Below are 18,832 nucleotides of genomic sequence, written 5' to 3'. Positions count from 1 at the left end.
ACATTTAAAGATGATTATTGTCATTATCTCCACAGAGAAACAGAAAGCAGGATGAGGTGTTCAGACTGTGGAAATAAGTGAATCCACATCACGTGGAAATTAAAAGCTGCAGCTGTTTTTCACATTATATGAGTTTAATTTCTGAGATAAAACAATTAAAAAATCTATCAAAATCAATGAAATTATTTATTATTGTCTGTCAGATTATGAATCTGCTTTCATAGAGTGAAAATAAATCTTTATCTACCAGAACATAATTGCCAATTTCCCTATTGACCATCAAAATGACTAAAAGTGATTGAAAAGTATTTTTTAAAGGATTACAGAAGTGTAGTTGCTTTTCCCTTCAGCAACATTTGTTTGTTAAAATCATTCAACAATGAAAGAGGAAAATATAAGCAACATAAATTATGTAAAATATTAAATATTTGCTTTGTTGAAATGAGTCATTTTTAATGTTTTTTGTGGCTTTAAATCAGAATTAACTCAATAAAAGTTTATTCAAACGTTTATCTCCTCTGCTGGAGTCAAATGAATCCCCTGGGAGATACTTTAAAACACATTTTACACCACATGTGGGTAATTAAAATATAGAAGCAATTCTATATTTACACTTTGAAATAAAACATCATCCAATTAAAAGAAATAAAAAGCTCTGAGGCCAATTTAATTTCTCTAATTCACAAATATCTTCAGATGATTTCTCACTGCTGTTATTATCCAGATATACAATATGTTAAACCTTCATGTTCATTTATGTTTCATTTAAATTTAGAAAAATGTTTTTCATTCTTTAAATAAAGAAAATCCCATTCGCACTAGATAACCAGAAATTAATTAATACCCAAACATAAAAAATGACGAATGATTAATTGTAAAATGTGCCAGAAATCCACTAAAACAATTTCATATGATTATTTCAAATGTATAATGTAATATGTTTCCTGATTTTAAAGCCACATTTGGGTTATTTTTATGAAGTGTCCCAAATTCAAAAATACTCCACAACTGCAACATTTTGAAATCAAACAATTAAATCATACAGTAATTTCAAAGTAATTGAAGTAAATGTAATTTACTGTTGTTGAAAATGGAACTTGTAGTGAAAATGGGCCTTTAATCTGCAGCAGCAAATAAGTGCTTTATTAGCATAGTTTATGTGTATTCCTAACATTAAGAAATCGTATTATCCAATGAAGTCAGCTCATTTCATCAGATGTATTTTAAAGAATTGTATTAGGGTGTGAGGAAATTTTAAATAATGTGTTTTATTTGATTTTTGTTCAAGTGTTCTGCTTGGTTGTATTTTTATCAGGTTTTTGTAAATGTATTTAGTGTGAACAGAACAAAGAGAGCAGCAGCTCAGATGTGTTTAATCAGTTTTAATTTACAGGGAAATATAGAAGCAGTATGTAGAAATGTACCTTGTAAAAAGCAGATGAGACAAACAGAGAAAAGACACAAAAAAGTCATGTGTTGGAGAATGTTTCTTGTGAAAATGAGCCTGAGGGGAGAGAGGCACAAAGCAGCACTCCCTGCTGAACGGCCTGACTTTAAACTGCTGCCTGTGTGAGGTGTCATGGGGGCTGAGAAAAGCCTTTTAAACATGGGAGTTATTGTTCCCTCTGTTTTTTTCCAACCTCCCATCCTCCGAAAATGTACCTCCTTTCTTCCTCTGCCCTTTAACCTCTCCCAACCCCCCATCCCTCCATCTCACGTCTCCACATTTCCCCTCCTTCCTCTCATCGGCCAAAGACCAAACAACCGTGATGGATCGTCATTGATAATTTCCCACTGCCTCCCCCCCAAAAAAAAGCTTAATGGAGAAGTTTTTTGGGGGGTGGGAAGTGAGTTTTCTGCTTCATCTTTTTCATGAAGCAGCAGCAGCAGCAGCAGCAGTAGTAGTAGTAGACCCCACCTCGAGCAGCGAGCCCCCATGCACCCTTCCAAAGAGGGCTCCCCTCCTCCCCTCCTCCCCCCTCTGCCTCCCTCTTGAAACAGACTCTATGGACTGCATGCATGACATTCCAGCTGTGTGGGTGGCACAGCCTTTTACAGCGTCTCCAACAGTACACAGGGCTCCTAAAGCACAACAGCAGAAGAAGAACCTCCACCCCATGATCAATCTTCAGTCTTCACTCAGGAGCTGCGCCGCCCGTGCTCTCCCACAGCCACCATTCTGACCTGGAAACTTCAGGAAAAAAATTGTAATCTAAAGCTGGAAGTTCACAGAGGAGGAGGAGGGATAAAGCAATAAGACACCATACATTCTAAATGTATTTACCTTTAACCCTGGGTCATCCTTAACAGCTCAAAAAACATTTGTAAGATTACATTATCAGCTTAAATATGTAGAAAAGTGTTGAAATCATGCATGGTTTGATGTTTTAAATGTTATTTGAGCTGTGCATGGACACATATAGTAATTTACAGACATAAATTTACAATATTTGATTCAAATGTTACTCACAACAAGGTTTATCTCTCTGTTAAACTGCTTATCAATTAACTGTTAGAAATATCTGCTTCATTTCAAGACAGCAGCTGTAAAACTCAGTTACATACAACACCTTTCAACTTTTGAAATGATTTCATGATCTATATGTGTTTTTGTTGTTTAAGATCTGAAAAAGCTCTGTTCTGATGTAGGAGTTTTATTTGATATTTTGGAAATGTATGTTGTATAAACAGCAGCAGCTCAGATATGTTTCATCAGCTGTAATTCACAGGGAAATATAAAAGGTATGTCTTTAAGAAAAACATGGAGTATTTTTTAAATGGACCCTGTTGAAAAGCTGTAACTGTGGATACCCCAGATCATCTTTAGCAGCCCAGAAAAACATTTAAAGGATTATTTTATCAACTTGATACTGAAATGAATTTGATATGATTGTTGAACCGTTGATGTTTCAGATGTCAGATACAACAGTTGGACTTATGTTTCACTGTTAAATACAACACATCTTCATATGCTTTCATATATGTATGTTTGGTATAGTGGGAATCTGAAACTTCATCATCACATGTTTGAACATCAAAATGCAACCAAAACTTGCAGAATAATCAGATAAAACTCCAATAAAATAAATCCTTGTATCAGAATTTGAACAGCAATGACACAGAATGAGCACATGAAAATATATTGTATTTAACTGTAGTGGACACATGAAACATCATCAGTTTTAATGCTCTAGTTTAATAAATTCCTGAGACATTAAACTGATGTAATAATGTTTTTGAGCTGCTAAAGATGACCTGAGGTCTCCAGGGTTAAAGGTTTTCAACAGGATATGTTTAAAAAATACTCCATATTTTTCCCAACTCCACACCTTCTATATTTCCCTTTAGATGAAAGCTGATTAAACACATCTGAGCTGCTGCTGTCTTCGTTCTGTAAATACAAAAAACACATTTCAAAGCTTTGTAAAAATGCAAGCAAACAGAAAGAAAATTGCAAAAGATCAAATAAAACTCCAGCAACAGAAATCCAAACAGACACATTTAAAATGTTGAACATGAATCACACATATGGAGCGTATGAAAGCTTATAAAAATGTGTTGTATGTAACGGTATTTTATAGCTGCTGTCATTCTTTAGAAGAACTGAAACAGATATTTATAACAGTTTGTTGGTAAAAGGTCGAATGGAGAGATAAACCTCTTATAAGTAACATCACTCTTTTGGATAAAATACTGCACATTTCTCTCTTTGAGAATGATTTTTTGTAAACAAAATTAATACATATGTGTTCATGCAAAGCTCAAATAACGGTAAAAACAAAAAATATGTACTTATTTGGTGTAACAGCAATATTTCATGATCTTAAGTGGGAAGTGTTACCACTTAAAAACTGCATATTTGGTTTGAATAATGTCAGAAGACAAGTGCAAATTATTTTATTAATAGTTATTATTCTACTTACACTGTGCTGGACCCCAAACACTGAGGAAGCCAATGCAGTAATAAGCATTTACTATTAGTTAACAGTTAATTAATGAGTCTAATAATCATTTGATGGTGTTCATGTTCAATAAAAAGTTTATTTATACATTATTTAGTAGTTTAAATAGATGCTGTAAACCAGATATATGTTTCAGCTTTACAACAAGGATCACAACGAGCATTAATAAATGATTAATTTATGGTTAGGAATTCTTATATAACATGAGCAATAATTAATAGGTTAGGAATGTTTATGTGAAGATAAGGGAACATGTGATCTTCTACACAAATACATTTACCTAATATATTGGACAAACACCTTAAAATAAACTTTTTAAACTCAGCTTTTTAAACTTTTTAAAGCTGTGAACTTCATGAGCAAACATGTTAATTAACATTTTTATGAGCCATTTAATACAGTTAGTTAGTATCTGAATAAATGTTAACAAGAGACATTTGTTAACACTTACGTAATGGTTATTATTGTACTAATTAATGTTACTTAATGCTAATGACAGGTTTAAATTACAGTTAACTTGACAGCCATTAATTACCAGACACATTAGTTAAGTGGTAATGAACTGTTAGTTAATGCTTATTAATGTTAATAAATGTGCCCTTATTTGTAAAGTGTTACCAGTTAAAATCTTCTTTTTACAAAACCAAGTTATGGAAACGGTTGAAATTTAAACTTCACCTCTTTTGTTTGTGTTTTTCCAAATTAAATTAAAAAACTCTGTGCATCCATAATTAGATTATATAATAACTTTTGCTGGTGTTATTTAAAATCCGAGTCAAGGCGCAAAAAGGCAACAAATGTGTGTTTCTGCAAAGTAAATTTAGCATCCAGTGGTTAAAAAAAAGCACAAGTTTCATCTTTAAACTGCAAAAAATCAAACCTTGTGCACATAAAACTTGTCATTTCACACTTGTTAACAAGTCCATTTTATTTATACAGCCCCAGTTTAATGTTTTCCTCAAGGAGCTTTACAGTGTGAGCACTTTATGACTCCCTCTATTCTTCCTTTGTTCTCTTCAGACAATGAAAACCTCCCTGAGAAACCCTTTGACTTCATATGAAACAGTGATAATTCCATTATTATTATAGCCACCATGTTCCTCCACCAGCAGCAAACTCCACTTCCTCAAACCTAACACACACTTCCACTCCACAATATCCTCCATTAAATCAATTAGTCATGATCCCAGAGGATTATCACACAAGTTTTATTGAAGCTTCAAATCTGCCGGTGGGAGACATCGATCCTCCACCGCCGCCGATAAACAACAAACCTCATCCATAACTCACAGCCGCCCGGCGAGTGTACATGCAGCTTGTTTTTCCCCTTTTTCCACCGAGGCCAGAGCATGAGCAGAGTCCAAAGGATGAAAAAACTCAACCCCATTAACTGAACTTCAGAGGAATTCCTCACTTTACATACGGAATGCACTTTAGGTCAAAGGGCAAAGGGCCAGAGGGGAATCCACCCGCGCCCAGGCAGGCAGGCAGGCCTTATTTAAACAAGCCTGGAATGCCTGGTTGGAAGAGAGCAGAAGAAGAAGAAGGGGAAGGAACCTCTCTGCCATTAACATGAGCAGGGGCCACCGCCAATAAATACCAGCACTTTTTAAATTACCTGCACTGGCTCACTACATGTGCTACTGACTCTGAAATTTATTATGAGCTTCTCCTGGTTATACATTCACCAGGAAACACTGCTACAATTTAACTGTGTACACTCACCCAAGTACTGTACTTAAGTACACATTTCACTTGCTTGTTTCTCTTTATACTTTTACTCCACATTCTACTTCACTACAATTATCTGGCAGCTTTAGTTACTTTTTAGATTAAGATTTAAGCACACAAAACACGTTTCAATGATTTGAAACATGTGGTTCCAGCTTCACAAACAGGAAGTGTTTGCTGTTTTTCCTTTCATTAATGTTAGCAACTGTAATGTATTACAGTTTATGTTGAGGTGTGGACTGTTGTTGGGACAAAACAAACATTATCAAAGTGTCACTTTGGACTCTGGGTTACTGTGACTCATTTCACAGTTCTCAAATTTCTTTCATCAGTGGAATAATGGATAAAATAATCAGCATATTAATCCATAATGAAAATAATTAGTCAGTAGTTCAGAATGAGCTCCACTTCAACCAAGAACAACAGTAAAACAAATACATTTTACATATAATACATGCTATAATACATTCTTAAATAATAAAGTATAATTTAATAATAAAGATTTTTCTTCAGAGATTTAAGAGGGATATAAAGTTTGCTTGAATATATTATGTGTTCATTTATAGGGAAGAAAGCTGTGAGGATTGTTTTTCACAACAACACTGGCATAACAAACTGAATAAGAAATGCCAACATACCGTATATTTTCTTTCATTGTTACTGTTACTTTCATATTTAAGTTAAACATTTAACTACAGGCCCTTTACTTGCATATTTCTACAGTGTGATATTAGTACTTTTACTTCATCTAAGGATCTGATTACTTCCTCTACCACTGTTGGGAATATAAATCTGCCACTTTAATAAAAAGTAAAAATGTATGTGTAAGTGTAGTGCAGGTACAGGATCCTGGGAGTGCAGTCAAACCACTTAAACATACACTTTTTCTATTATTGTCCTATTTAGCTTTATGGTCGGAATATGCCTCTAATTTCTCTCTGTTTGCCAGATTCATTTATGTTCAGTACTGGCTTGTTCCTGCTCTGTTTTTTGTTGATATATCTGCATCATTTTATATACTTTTATCCAGTTTTCAGCTATAAATTTGCCATTATACAGACAATTTTGGTACATTTAGCAACTTTGGGACCTCCTCTAGATTTTAAAATTGAGGTTATTTGGGGGTTTCAAAAACTGTTTGTTTGCACAGAGTTTAAAATGGCAGTGTTGCAATGTAGCTAAGTATATTTACTCAAAAACTTAAGATAGCATTTACATATCATGCAACTATACACTTCTATTCACTACATTTAAGAAACATTGTACTTTTTCTCCACTACATTTGCTTGATAGCTTTAGTTACTTTTCAGATTACAATTTGTACTTCTTAATTCTTTTCTCCTTACTTTTTTAAACCAAATAAACTATTAAAAACCCTCTTGGATCAACTGGAAAATGTATCGTCTCAAAGCTGAAAACAGGGCTGTTTTTTCACATATATGAGGACACTGATGCTACAAACATATGATGATTTTAAAGCTTATGACGCATTGCTGTAGATTAAACTACTTATCAGTACATAAAAGAGTTAAAATAAGCACAACCTTAAACATCTACAGCAGTAAAATCCACATGAATGCACCAGTAATATTAATCCAAAAACACAAAGTAATAAAAACAGTTATGTGGAACATTTTTCTACACATGCTACTTTTCATACTTTAAGTTAATTTCCCTGAAAATACTTACACACTTCTACTTAACCATAGTAATGTTTTGAATGCAGCACTTTTACTGGTTGTTGAATATTTTCACAGTGTGGAAATAGCACTTTTACTTCAGTATTGGACCTGAACACTTCCTCCAGAAAGGTTTAAATGGAAAAGGTTTAAAAGGAAACATAAACTCTATATTTAATTATCATATTGTTGTTTGTTTCACGTGCAGCTTCAGTTACTTAATATTTGATTCTTTGAATTCATGGTGAATCAAAAGAAGAAGGAAGTGTTCATTTCCCTCTGAATTAAAAGCAGCACTGCTTCCTGCAGTACTTGGTTAATTGAGGCTGCCCTATCACCTGCCCGTCTGTAATTTCAGGATCAATGGAAGAGGACCCTACGAGCGCCTCTGAATACAAAACCCTGCATTCCAAGCGTGGGCCAACCTCTCCGTTTTTAGGACCATCTCGCCAAAATTTCCTACAAATGACATGCTACAATCCCCATGGCCGTGGTGGAATTCTGTCCACTTCAGGGCTTCAAAGCTGCACAGGGCTCGATGGCCGGTCTGGCCAATAGGTGAAGAGGGGTGGACCCTGCCTGCCTTGACCTCAACGACCTTCCCCAACCCCCCAACCAACCAACCAACCACCCACCCACCCGGTGTCCTGCTCCTCATCCCCCCACCGTCCACTCCATCCATCCATCTAGTCAGTCAGTAGGTCAGGCTGTCCGTCTGTCTCTCAACAAAGAGCACTAAATATTCAAATTCACAAGAGGAAACAAACATCTACAACAAGATCAGTACTTCATGGCATCTGTTCATGGGAGGATAAATGGATTTCCTCAATGAGTGTAATCACATTTTCCAGAAAAATGCAATTCCTTATGCTGTTCTTCCTCCTGCTCATTCACAAGCTTTTATATCCTGTATTTGACATGTAATATTCCACAGACGTGTTATCACTGAGCAGCTAAAGTGAATCAATCTGACAAGAGGCTTCATATCCCCTAAGTAAGAGAGAAGAACTCAGCATTTCTGGGGTGTTATTCCCGTTCTGCAGCAGTCTCTCTACAAACTCTTGACTCAGCGTCTTTGCTCTGTCATTGAGGCAGCCATTTTCCCATGAAGGCTCACAAGATCTCTCCCTGCAGGAACCAATTACCTTTCTTTGATGAGAGCATGCATTTCATTTCAGTTAACAGCCTGATCTAGGGAGGATTTCTTTCTTTCATTGTTCAGATTCTGCAGCTTTTCATGTCTCATGTGAGGTTCACTGTGCAAACATGAATGTATAGAGCTGTGGTTTGTCTGCATGTTGGTGCATTTAGCTGTAAAGAGACTGCAGCGCTGCTCAGTGATGGTTAAACTGGAAAATAAGCTAATATTATTGGTGGAGCGCTCCTTCCATAAAAACATATTGAGCATGGTGTGTTTGAGAACAGAAAACGGCATCAGGCCTTTTTTATAATTCTGACTTCTCTGTCACGGTTTGCAGATATTTGTACTGTGTCGCCATCTGCTGGACAAAGACGGAATAGCACCTTTTAATTTAAACTGCTGTTTGACAGTGGTGAAACTAACTGGGCCTACTCAAATGCTGTACTTTAAATCATTTATCATTTTGAGTTACTTGTACTTTACTTCAGTGTTTTAATTAAACTGAATGAACCCCAAAAATGCTGCAACAACTTATGGGACATAGTTGAGCATGGAAATGGACTTAAAGAAAAATATTCATATTCTGAGGTTGAATTAAGTTATTTTTATTAGAGATTTTTGACCAGAACGACTTGTCAAATCATTCTTAAGATCATTCAGATTTGTGGCATTTATAGCTGACCTGCTATCTCCCCCCAAATCTCTCTCAATCTCTCAAAAAAAAAGCGGGATGAATAATAATAAGGGGTTAAACTAAATTTCAGAGAGAAATATTGTACTTTTTACTTCATTATGTTTATTTGATGACTTAGGTTAACAGTAGGTGCAGTAGATTCTCAGAAAACCAACAAGACCCAGCATTCAATTAGTTGAAAGGGGTGTGTTAAAAAAAATAGCAGTCTGCCGTTGACTTTCCAAACTCAAAACTATTTTGTACAAACTTTTTTGTTTCTAGGATTTAGCAATCCTGTGAATCATTAACTAATATTTAGTTGTATGACCAGTTTTTTATAACTGCTTCACATCTGTGTGGCATGGAGTCAACCGACTTGTGGCACCTTTCAGCTGTTATTCCACTCCAAGATTCTCTAACAACATTCCACAATTCATTTACATTTCTTGGTTTTGCTTCAGAAACAGCATTTTTGATGTCACCCCACAAGTTCTCAACTGGATTAAGGTCCGGGGATTGGGCTGGCCACTCCATAACATCAATGTTGTTGGTTTGGAACCAAGATTTTGCTGGTTTACTAGTGTGTTTGGGGTCATTGTCTTGTTGAAACACCCATTTCAAGGGCATGTCTTCTTCAGCATAAGGCAACATGACCTCTTCAAGTATTTTGACATATGCAAACTGATCCATGATCCCTGATATGCGATAAATAGGCCCAACACCATAGTAGGAGAAACATGCCCATAGCATGATGCTTCACTGTCTTCACTGTGTACTGTGGCTTGAATTCAGAGTTTGGGGCACGTCTCACAAACTTTCTGCAGCCCTTGGACCCAAAAAGAACAATTTTACTCTCATCAGTCCACAAAATGTTCCTCCATTTCTCTTTAGGCCAGTTGATGTGTTCTTTGGCAAATTGTAACCTTTTCTGCACATGCCTTTTTTTAACAGAGGGACTTTGCGGGGGACTCTTGTAAATAGATTAGCTTCACACAGACGTCTTCTAACTGACACAGCACTTACAGGTAACTCCAGACTGTCTTTGATCATCCTGGAGCTGATCATTGGCTGAGCCTTTGCCATTCTGCTTATTCTTCCATCCATTTTGATGGTTGTCTTCCGTAAAGCATTGGAGATAATTTTAGCTGATCAGCCTATAATTGTTTTCACCTCTTTATAAGTTTTCCCCTCTCCAATCAACTTTTTAATCAAAGTACGCTGTTCTTCTGAACAATGTCTTGAACGACCCATTTTCCTCAGGCTTTCAAAGAGAAATGCATGTTCAACAAGTGCTGGCTGTATCCTTAAATAGAGGCCACCTGATTCACACCTGTTTTTCACAAAATTAATGACCTCACTGATTGAATGCACACTGCTATTTTTTTAACACCGCCCCTTTCAACTAATTGCCCAATTGCACAGCCTTAAGAGCGTGCATATCAAGAATGCTGGGTCTTGTTGGTTTCTGAGAATCTACTGCACCTACTGGTACCTTGTTTGCCATGTAGCAATAAAAAATATACTAAAAACCTGGATTAATCTGGTTAGTCACATTGAACTGTTATTATTTTGAACACTACTGTACTTTGCAATGATTAAAAAAAAAAAAAAAACCTAGCACAAGCATATGACCTGCAATGCATTGTTATAAATAAAACTACCTAACATAATTAAAGAAACAAAATGCTACATTTTATCCAACCAGCAGCCCAAAAATCAAAACGTCTTCGGTTTATTATCATGTACGACAGAGAAAATCGTCAAATTCTCACATTTAATAAGCATGAAAGAAGCAAGTTTGACTTTTCTTGCTCCAAAAATGACTGAAACCATTGTTCAATTATTTCAGTAGTGCCCACCTAATTTTCTGGCATTCAACTCTGTTTAAATGTTGCAACTCTTTTTGCTAACAACTCATAAACATCTGGAATGTGATATTTTCATTAGTGGTTGGATTTATCTTTTACTATAAACTGCATTTGATAAATTGTTATTTTTATGCACAATTTTAATGCAAAGTATTACCAATAATCATAGCTACAGTCAGTGCAAATAGGTTTATAATAAACAGGCGATTCAAAGAAAAAGACACACCAGTGTTACAGTTAGAGTCATGTTTATTTACAGCAGAATCCTGAACGAGGAGGGAAAGAAGGGGAGAGGGCAGAGGAAGGGGGTTAAAAGGAGACAAAGTGTTTTAGATCAAGCGCTTCAGGATTCATGTTTCACTACACAGTTCTTAATTTATTTATTCACCATTTTTCTATACAGAATCCATTCAGCCGTAATATCAATGCACCAACAGAGCTGGAGTCCTCTGCTGGAGGGGAGAAGAGGTGGAAAGAAAAAAATAAAATTAAAAAAAACTAAAGCACTAAAGAAAAAAATACAAACAAGGGGGTAAAAAGAAATCCATTTTCTATAAAAAACAAAACAAAACAAACATTTTTGTTATCACCATGATCGTCATCAGTTATTTATGTATGTACATATACACACATATATATGTATATATATGTATATAAATCTATATATTTTCTTGTCATGTCCATGAAGAGGTGAAAGGGGGCTGTGGTTCCAAGATGTCCTAGACGTCCCAACCTGACAGCAATCAGGTCAAAATAATCAGCCTTTTGTGAGTCAGTCACAGCTGACCAATCGCAGTCTTTCTGACCTGCAGCCTTTGTCCCGCCCACTCACGCTGCTCTTTGTAGGCGAGCTCATAGGTCCAGTGCCTCGGTGTCTGTCGGCCAGCAGAGACTCAAAACTGCAGTAGCCCTGTCAATGCAGTCTGAGAAATGATACACTGTACACTTAACATGCACGGCCAGATAGCATAAAAAAGTAAAAAAACAAAACAAAAAGCCAGCAAACTGCGTCGTCCGTCCGACTTCCTGCCGTGCGATCACTCACACTTTTTTTCCAGTATACATTAGATATTAACTGACAAGCACCACAAAAAGTGGAAGGACAATAATAAAAAAAAGACTGTAAGACTGTCTGGGACCAAATGGTGACAGTAAAAACATCCTATGGGTTAGCTTTAATTTCTAATTCCGTTTTTTGATTTCTGAAGGGCATAACTGATTTTCTCCCCTCCCTAGGTCCAAACAGACTTTATTATGTGATGATGACACACACGCACACATACACACACACTTTACCGTCCACCCAGAGAAGCCTTCATCTGTAACTACATATGAAACTAACCACAGTACGTCTTCCCTCATCCCCAGGCTTTGAGTCCAAACTTTCACAATAGTCAGGTCTTCCTCGACTGAGGTGAAGTTCAGATGAGATGTGCTGTTGTGCTGTTCTGTCTTGTGTCAAAACTGATGTGATGTCATCACGCTCAGACATTTATAGACTCGTGAAAGCTGAAATAAGATGCTTTTAGTGTTTCTAGGTGTGTAAATTTAGAATGTGCGCAAGAGAAATTCAGTAAAAAACCCAGCATGATGCACGAGGTGATGAAAAGTAACATACCTTAAAATTAATTCAACATTCATTTATTTGAAATAAAAAACACTGTTTACATTTCCATCTGTCCGCAGACAGACTGATAAAAAACTTGACCCCTGTTGAGTTTTCTGAAAATTTTAGACACAAATTGTTTCCATCAGACGTGTCATGTGGTTATGACCCAACACGCCCAGCTCAATGAAAAACCTGACTATTGTCACTTTAGTTTTTTTTAAGCATTTTCATGATTTCAAATTAAAACCAAGTAAAACAACCGTTCATTCATCTGTTTCGCTCTCCCACACACACACACGCACGCACACACACACACACTTTAACACTAGAGCAGGAAACTAACCAGCCACTGATGCAGATGGTTTTTTTGTGTTTTTTTTTCTTCCCAAAGATCCATCAGCTACGTTTCTATCACACAAGCCAACAAACTTTAGAAAACAACCTCTAAATGATGGATGCTCGCCAGTCGACTCGACACAACTGGCAGCCAGAACTCACCAAAATTTGGCTGTTGGCTGGCGTCAGTTTCCCACCCTGTTCAACATGCTCCCGAACACAAATACAAACTCAAGATACCGCAAATACACATATATACAAATAGAAGCAGCCCCTCAAACGCTGGGGGCAGCTTAACAATTTATAATGCATCATTTCTGTATATGCCAAGAATAAAACTTTTCTAAATAAAATACATAGTTATCTGTGAGGGCGGGGACAGCAGATGAACAGAGAGGAGGAGGGTGAGGCTCGCAGGGAGTGTTGGAGGAGGGCGGGAGCGCTGTGGTGAGATGATGGGACAGACGATGAAAGCGGGGGGGGGGGGGGAGACCGATGGAGGGGGAAGACTCTTCTCCTTTACTGTGTCGCTGCTCCCGAGCACTGTCCTGTGCCACCGCAACACTCCGCCTCTTCTCCGTTTGTTTAAATCGTTCCATAATAATAATAATATTAATAATAATAATAATGACCACGACAATGCTAAAAAAATATATATAAACCCCAGCCATGTCTCACAACCCTAAGTCCACAAAAAGGGGGGAGGCCTGGCCCTTGAGTTCATCTGAGTCGGAAACAAAACAGAGATGCAGAGAAAATTATAGACGCAGGGAAAGAAGGAAAAACGCAGAGAGAGAAGAGGCCTGACGAGTGGGACGAGCCATGGCAGGGGGTGGGTGGGTGGGTGGGGGGGAAGTAGCAGATGAGCTAACTATAGACGAGAGAAAAAGGAAAAAAAGGGGGGGGGGGGGGGAGGCGGAACAAAAACAGCAAAGGCAGGATGTGCTAAAATGAAGAGGAAATAAACAGAAAAGAGGAAGCAGAGATGAAACAGGGAGGATGTAGGGACCAGAGATGAGTCGTGTTGGGGCGTTGTGATCCACACACTGGTGTCCTTCTGAGGGTTTTCACTGAAGATTGGCGGAAAGCATGAACAAGTGATGACAACATGGCCTCACTGTGAGTGCGCCCTCTCTCCTTCCCTCTAATTAAGGTAAAGGATCCGCAGTCCTCCCCACGCTGGTCGGTTATCCCAGGGTGCATCATACCTCCAGGAAGCGGGAGCTGCTGGTCTTGGTGTGGAAGGGCTCGGACCACATGCGCCGCAAATCCCCCTGTGGACCACAGACACTCGTTTTGAGTCATGAATCAAATGTTTCCTGATACATCTTCACCGACCGGGTCAAAGAAAACTTTTGTTCCACTTTTTAGTTAAGCATAAATAACATACTCCTAAAAAACAACAACAATTAATTCAAGTCATTGATCACGGGACCTACTACCTGATCTAAAAATAAACATAAAAAAATGTTGTAAGATCAGGACACTGATGAAATACAAACATACAAGCTACTTTTTTTGCTGCAGTTAGAAGAATATTTGAAGCAGAGCCGTGCTGGTAACCTGTCTGATCAATCATCTGTGGCGTTTTAAATTTCACAGTCATAATTACAAGCACTTTACGACATGAAACACAAGTTTAGAACAAAATCTTATGCACTTAAACGGGAGGCTTTACCATTAATTGAGCATGTGTGAATGACATAATCAAATAAGCTGCACTGTTGAAAACTGTGTCATCACTCTCTCTAGTAAACATATCCTTTGCATTTCCTTCTTGAAAATTTTTAATTTTCCTTCACAATTATTGTAAAAAAGGTCTTTATATCCTTTTAAGTGTTTGTATTTCAGTTATAAATTGCTTGAATATCCATGCCTTAGTGAAATAATCGATAAGGACATAAACTCCCACCTACTGTGTATTTCACAGCAAATAGTAACTCTTTGGCAAAACCAACTGTAGAATGCAACACTTTAACTAAACACGAGTTGACTCCACTCATTTAAACTTAAGAAAGGTTTTTGATCCACATCTGTTGTTTTGCTGTAATTTTTGTTTTTATTCTCCCCTTTATGTGCTACTATTATCAGGACTCAAAAGTAGCCAGTTTTATCCCCAATTTGATTGAATGAACAGCCGTCAGCAGCACAAGTCACAGGCATTTGTGCCGTGTTGGTGGTCGTTCCCTCAGAAACGGCCTCCAGTTTCCTGCCCTCCATCTGGAAAGCGTTTTGAAGCATGATGTCATATGCAAAGCAGCTATTGAATGTTATTATTTATAATGTTGTTTACCATGTTACGTGCCAGCACTGTGTAAGAGTTTTAATGAATACAGCATATCTCATATTCATTAGTAATGTGAGTTATATGTGGAAATCATAACCATAACGCTATTATTCTTTGGAGTAAAGCTGCAGTTTTCTATGTGGTTCCTCTCTGAAAAGTGGTGCTCAGCGTGTGAAGTTCACTGGAGACAAATGCAACTCAAGAGCATTTTTACTGATATTCCACAGATTACACTAACTGACCAGCAACTAGTGAGTGGTAGTGAAGTACACAATCACTACCGATTGTTAAATTGAGGCAAAACTTCCACATGTGAACTTTTATGTCCCTTCTCGTACCTTCAGGTAGGCCATAGTGAGCAGAGGCAGCAGGGTGAAGGGCACCAGGTAGAGCAGAGCGGGCTGAGCAGCACGATGGATCCTGGAGGCCACAGTGGCAGTCAGCAGACCTGAAGACAGAGTCACATCATCATCAATACTACTAATACTGAAAGATTATACAACCATGTTTCCAAAGAAGTTCTATGTTTACTAAACAACTTAAAACCCACCTGTCCAGTTAGGTTTAGGGGTAGGGGAAAGGTTACATTAGAGCCAAAGCTTATAACATTAAAGTGTAAGGCCAAAATGCATGTATGAGACTTAATTTTTAAGGTAATATCTTCTTCTTCATTTCCGCAACTGTGCTCATTTAGCATGTGGCTAAAACACAACCAAAACTACATCTGTTAAAAAAAAAAACACCGTGCCCCTGATCCTACCTGCTGGCAGGGAGGGTAAATACACTCAGCGGCCACTTTATTAGGTAAACATGTTCAACTGCATCTAATCAGCCAAACACATGGCAGCAACTCAATGCATTCAGTCATGTAGACATGGTGAAGACGAGCTGCTGACGTTCAAAGTGAGCATCAGAATAGGGATGAAAGGTGATTTAAATGACTCTGAACGTGGCATGGTTGTTGGTGCCAGTGGGGCTTGTCTGAGTGTTTCACAACCTGCTGATCTACGGGGATTCTCACACAGAACCATCTGTAGGGTTTACAGAGAGCGGTCCCAAGTAAAGAAAACCTCTAGGCCAAAAAATGTCTTGTTGATGGCAGAGGTCAGAGGAGAATAGTCAGACTGATTAGAGATGATGGAAAGGCAACAGTAACTCAAAGAACCACTTGTTACAACCAAGGTATGCAGAAGAGCATCTCTGAACACACAACATGTCGCCAGACCACACCAGCCACCTTATTAGGTACACACGTCACCAAATAAAATGGCCGTTAAGTGTATATATACAGTCATGGAAAGAATTATCAGACCACCCTTGTTTTCTTCAGTTTATTGCTCATTTTAATGCCTGGTGCAACTAAAGGTACATTTTTTGGGACAAATATAATGATAATAGCAAAAATAGCTCATAAGAGTTTAATTTATGAGCTGATATCTAGCCATTTTTGTACCAGACATTAAACTGAACAAGAAATTGAAGAAAAAGGATGGTCTAATATTTTTTTCCATGTCTATATAAAAATAGGTTATATAATATCTTTGTGACATATTTTAAACGAAAACTGTACGAGGGATCATCAAATTTTTCCATTTGATCCCATGTTAACAATGTCCCAATTTTTTGGGAATCTGGGTTGTACACAATAAAAGCTCCCACACAACTACAACTGTCACTTCCAAATACACCTAACACTGAACAATACAACCCTTCACATCCACCAGTCAATGTGATTGCTTACTTACCCACAAAGTATCCGATGAGAGTGCAGTGGAAATAGGAGACGCGCTGCATGCGTCCGGACAACGGGACTTCCCCATTTGCTTGCTTCTTGTAGTTGTCGTAGCGCAGGACGAAGCACAACAGCAGCCCCGGCATCACAATGTCTCCTATTCCCAGCATTGAGAAGTGACTTCCTGTGGAGCTGAACGGAAGAGAAGGAAGTAGAAGTAAAGTTGGGATGTCAAAATAAAAGGCCAGCTAGAAGCACAGACAGTTATGTTTGCGGCCCTGAGAGGCTGTGATGTTTAATGCAGCAGGAAGTAAAATTGACTGATTGTTCCTTTATCTGTGGTTCCATCAGTCTTACCTGGGAAACACCAGTTTGCCGGGTAAGGAGAGACGGGGAACATCACGGCCCATCCCTGGCCCCAAGTGGAGCTTCCTGGACAGAACATCTATGGGGTTTTCAGCAGGTTGGGTGGCAACTTTGACCATCACATTACTATTGAAGATGTAGGCTGAGAAGAACACCTGGAGGGGAAAAGGAGGAATTAAGCCGGTCATCGTAACAAATTACCATTTTAATTTATAGGGTCCCCATGGGTCCCAATTATGCATTATTACTTATTACTGTCATAAAGCTTTAAAGTATTCAATTTAACTTATGAAGACAGGTAAGAAACCCCCCAAGATAACCCAGAGCTGTAGCCAGTTCTGTATTTGAATTACTAGTCATCAATTAATTTCCTGTTGATCGTCTCATCTCTATATTATAACGCTTCAAATGTTCCGTTTCATCGCCTGCACGCCTGATTTATACCCTCCACACTGCATCGAGCAACTTCTTATAGCATGTGAGAATAATTGATCTGACTCATCTAATGTTTGTCTCTTATAACATTATTGTGAACATAAATGGTCAGTGGGGAAATAAGACAGTTGTGTGCTGGCAGGTTGCTAGGCTCCCAGCATGGTAAAGATGAGAGCAATTGCAGTAAATGTACTCAGTGGTAGAACATCAACAGAACATTTTGTTGTGCAGTGTCAGTTATGATTTGTTGATTGTCTGATTTTAGTTTGTATTTGTGCGCCGCAGGGATGGGCGATACCGAGCAAACTGGCATACAATGATGGAGCATTACAGTGGCCGAAGATGTTGCTGTTTAAACACTTTATTTTTGGTTGGATAATAATTCCGGTTTTAATTTTTTGCAAATTTGAGTCTTTCCTTAGGCTGCTTATCCTCCCTCCATATTAGCACTGGTGGAATGTAACTAAGTACACATACTCAAGTACAATTTTGAGGCATTTCGATTTTATGTATAAAATTTACTTTATACTTCTACTCCACTACATTTTAGGGGCAAATATTGTACAGGTCAGGAATTTCTAATACACCGACCTGTTATGAGAGCTACTTTGCGGCTGAGACTGAGGCAGGATTTTGTCCAATTTTGTCCATGGGGGCCACCAAAATCAGCACCAAAAAGTTTCTTGTAGTTGCGTTAGAATGATCATGATACTAGTTCCCCTTGACTTTAGTGACATTTTGGCTGTTAATTGGCCAGTGCTTTTGTGTTCTGTGCAGGCGCTGATCCAAAGTAGGGATGATGCCAGATACGGCTAATAAATCACAGCGAAATCTGCCAGTGCCAGAAAAAGACAGCTCGACATAAATGTCTTTTTAATTTCTCACAGGAAATCGTGATGTTCATCCTAATTTTGGCTTTGGAGCATGCTCGCTTCCTCTTCACTGCTTATTTTTATCAATTTGGATTATGAAAGTAGAATTTGGTGGGTAGTTCTGTTGTATGGCTTCAGCCA

The 18,832-nt window shown here is 37.9% G+C and overlaps 1 protein-coding gene across 2 annotated transcripts in view; it reads right to left on the bottom strand.

The window, feature by feature from the left end:
* Positions 1-11,285: 11,285 nt before the first annotated feature.
* The window catches only part of sppl3 (signal peptide peptidase 3), a 33,558-nt gene continuing 26,011 nt past the window's right edge, over positions 11,286-18,832 (bottom strand). For both annotated transcript variants that reach the window (XM_059358017.1, XM_059358016.1), the window contains exons 8-11: positions 17,376-17,539; positions 17,032-17,210; positions 15,625-15,734; positions 11,286-14,273 (exon numbers count right to left, since the gene is read on the bottom strand). In XM_059358017.1, coding sequence (XP_059214000.1) covers positions 14,202-14,273; positions 15,625-15,734; positions 17,032-17,210; positions 17,376-17,539 — 525 coding nt within the window. In that variant the 3' untranslated portion in view covers positions 11,286-14,201. The remainder of the gene's footprint in view (positions 14,274-15,624; positions 15,735-17,031; positions 17,211-17,375; positions 17,540-18,832) is intronic.

This window comes from Centropristis striata, chromosome 19, assembly GCF_030273125.1.
Source record: "Centropristis striata isolate RG_2023a ecotype Rhode Island chromosome 19, C.striata_1.0, whole genome shotgun sequence".
Classification (NCBI taxonomy): domain Eukaryota; kingdom Metazoa; phylum Chordata; class Actinopteri; order Perciformes; family Serranidae; genus Centropristis; species Centropristis striata.
The sequence above is the reverse complement of the archived record's forward strand: the minus strand, read 5'-3'. Positions and strand labels throughout refer to the sequence as shown.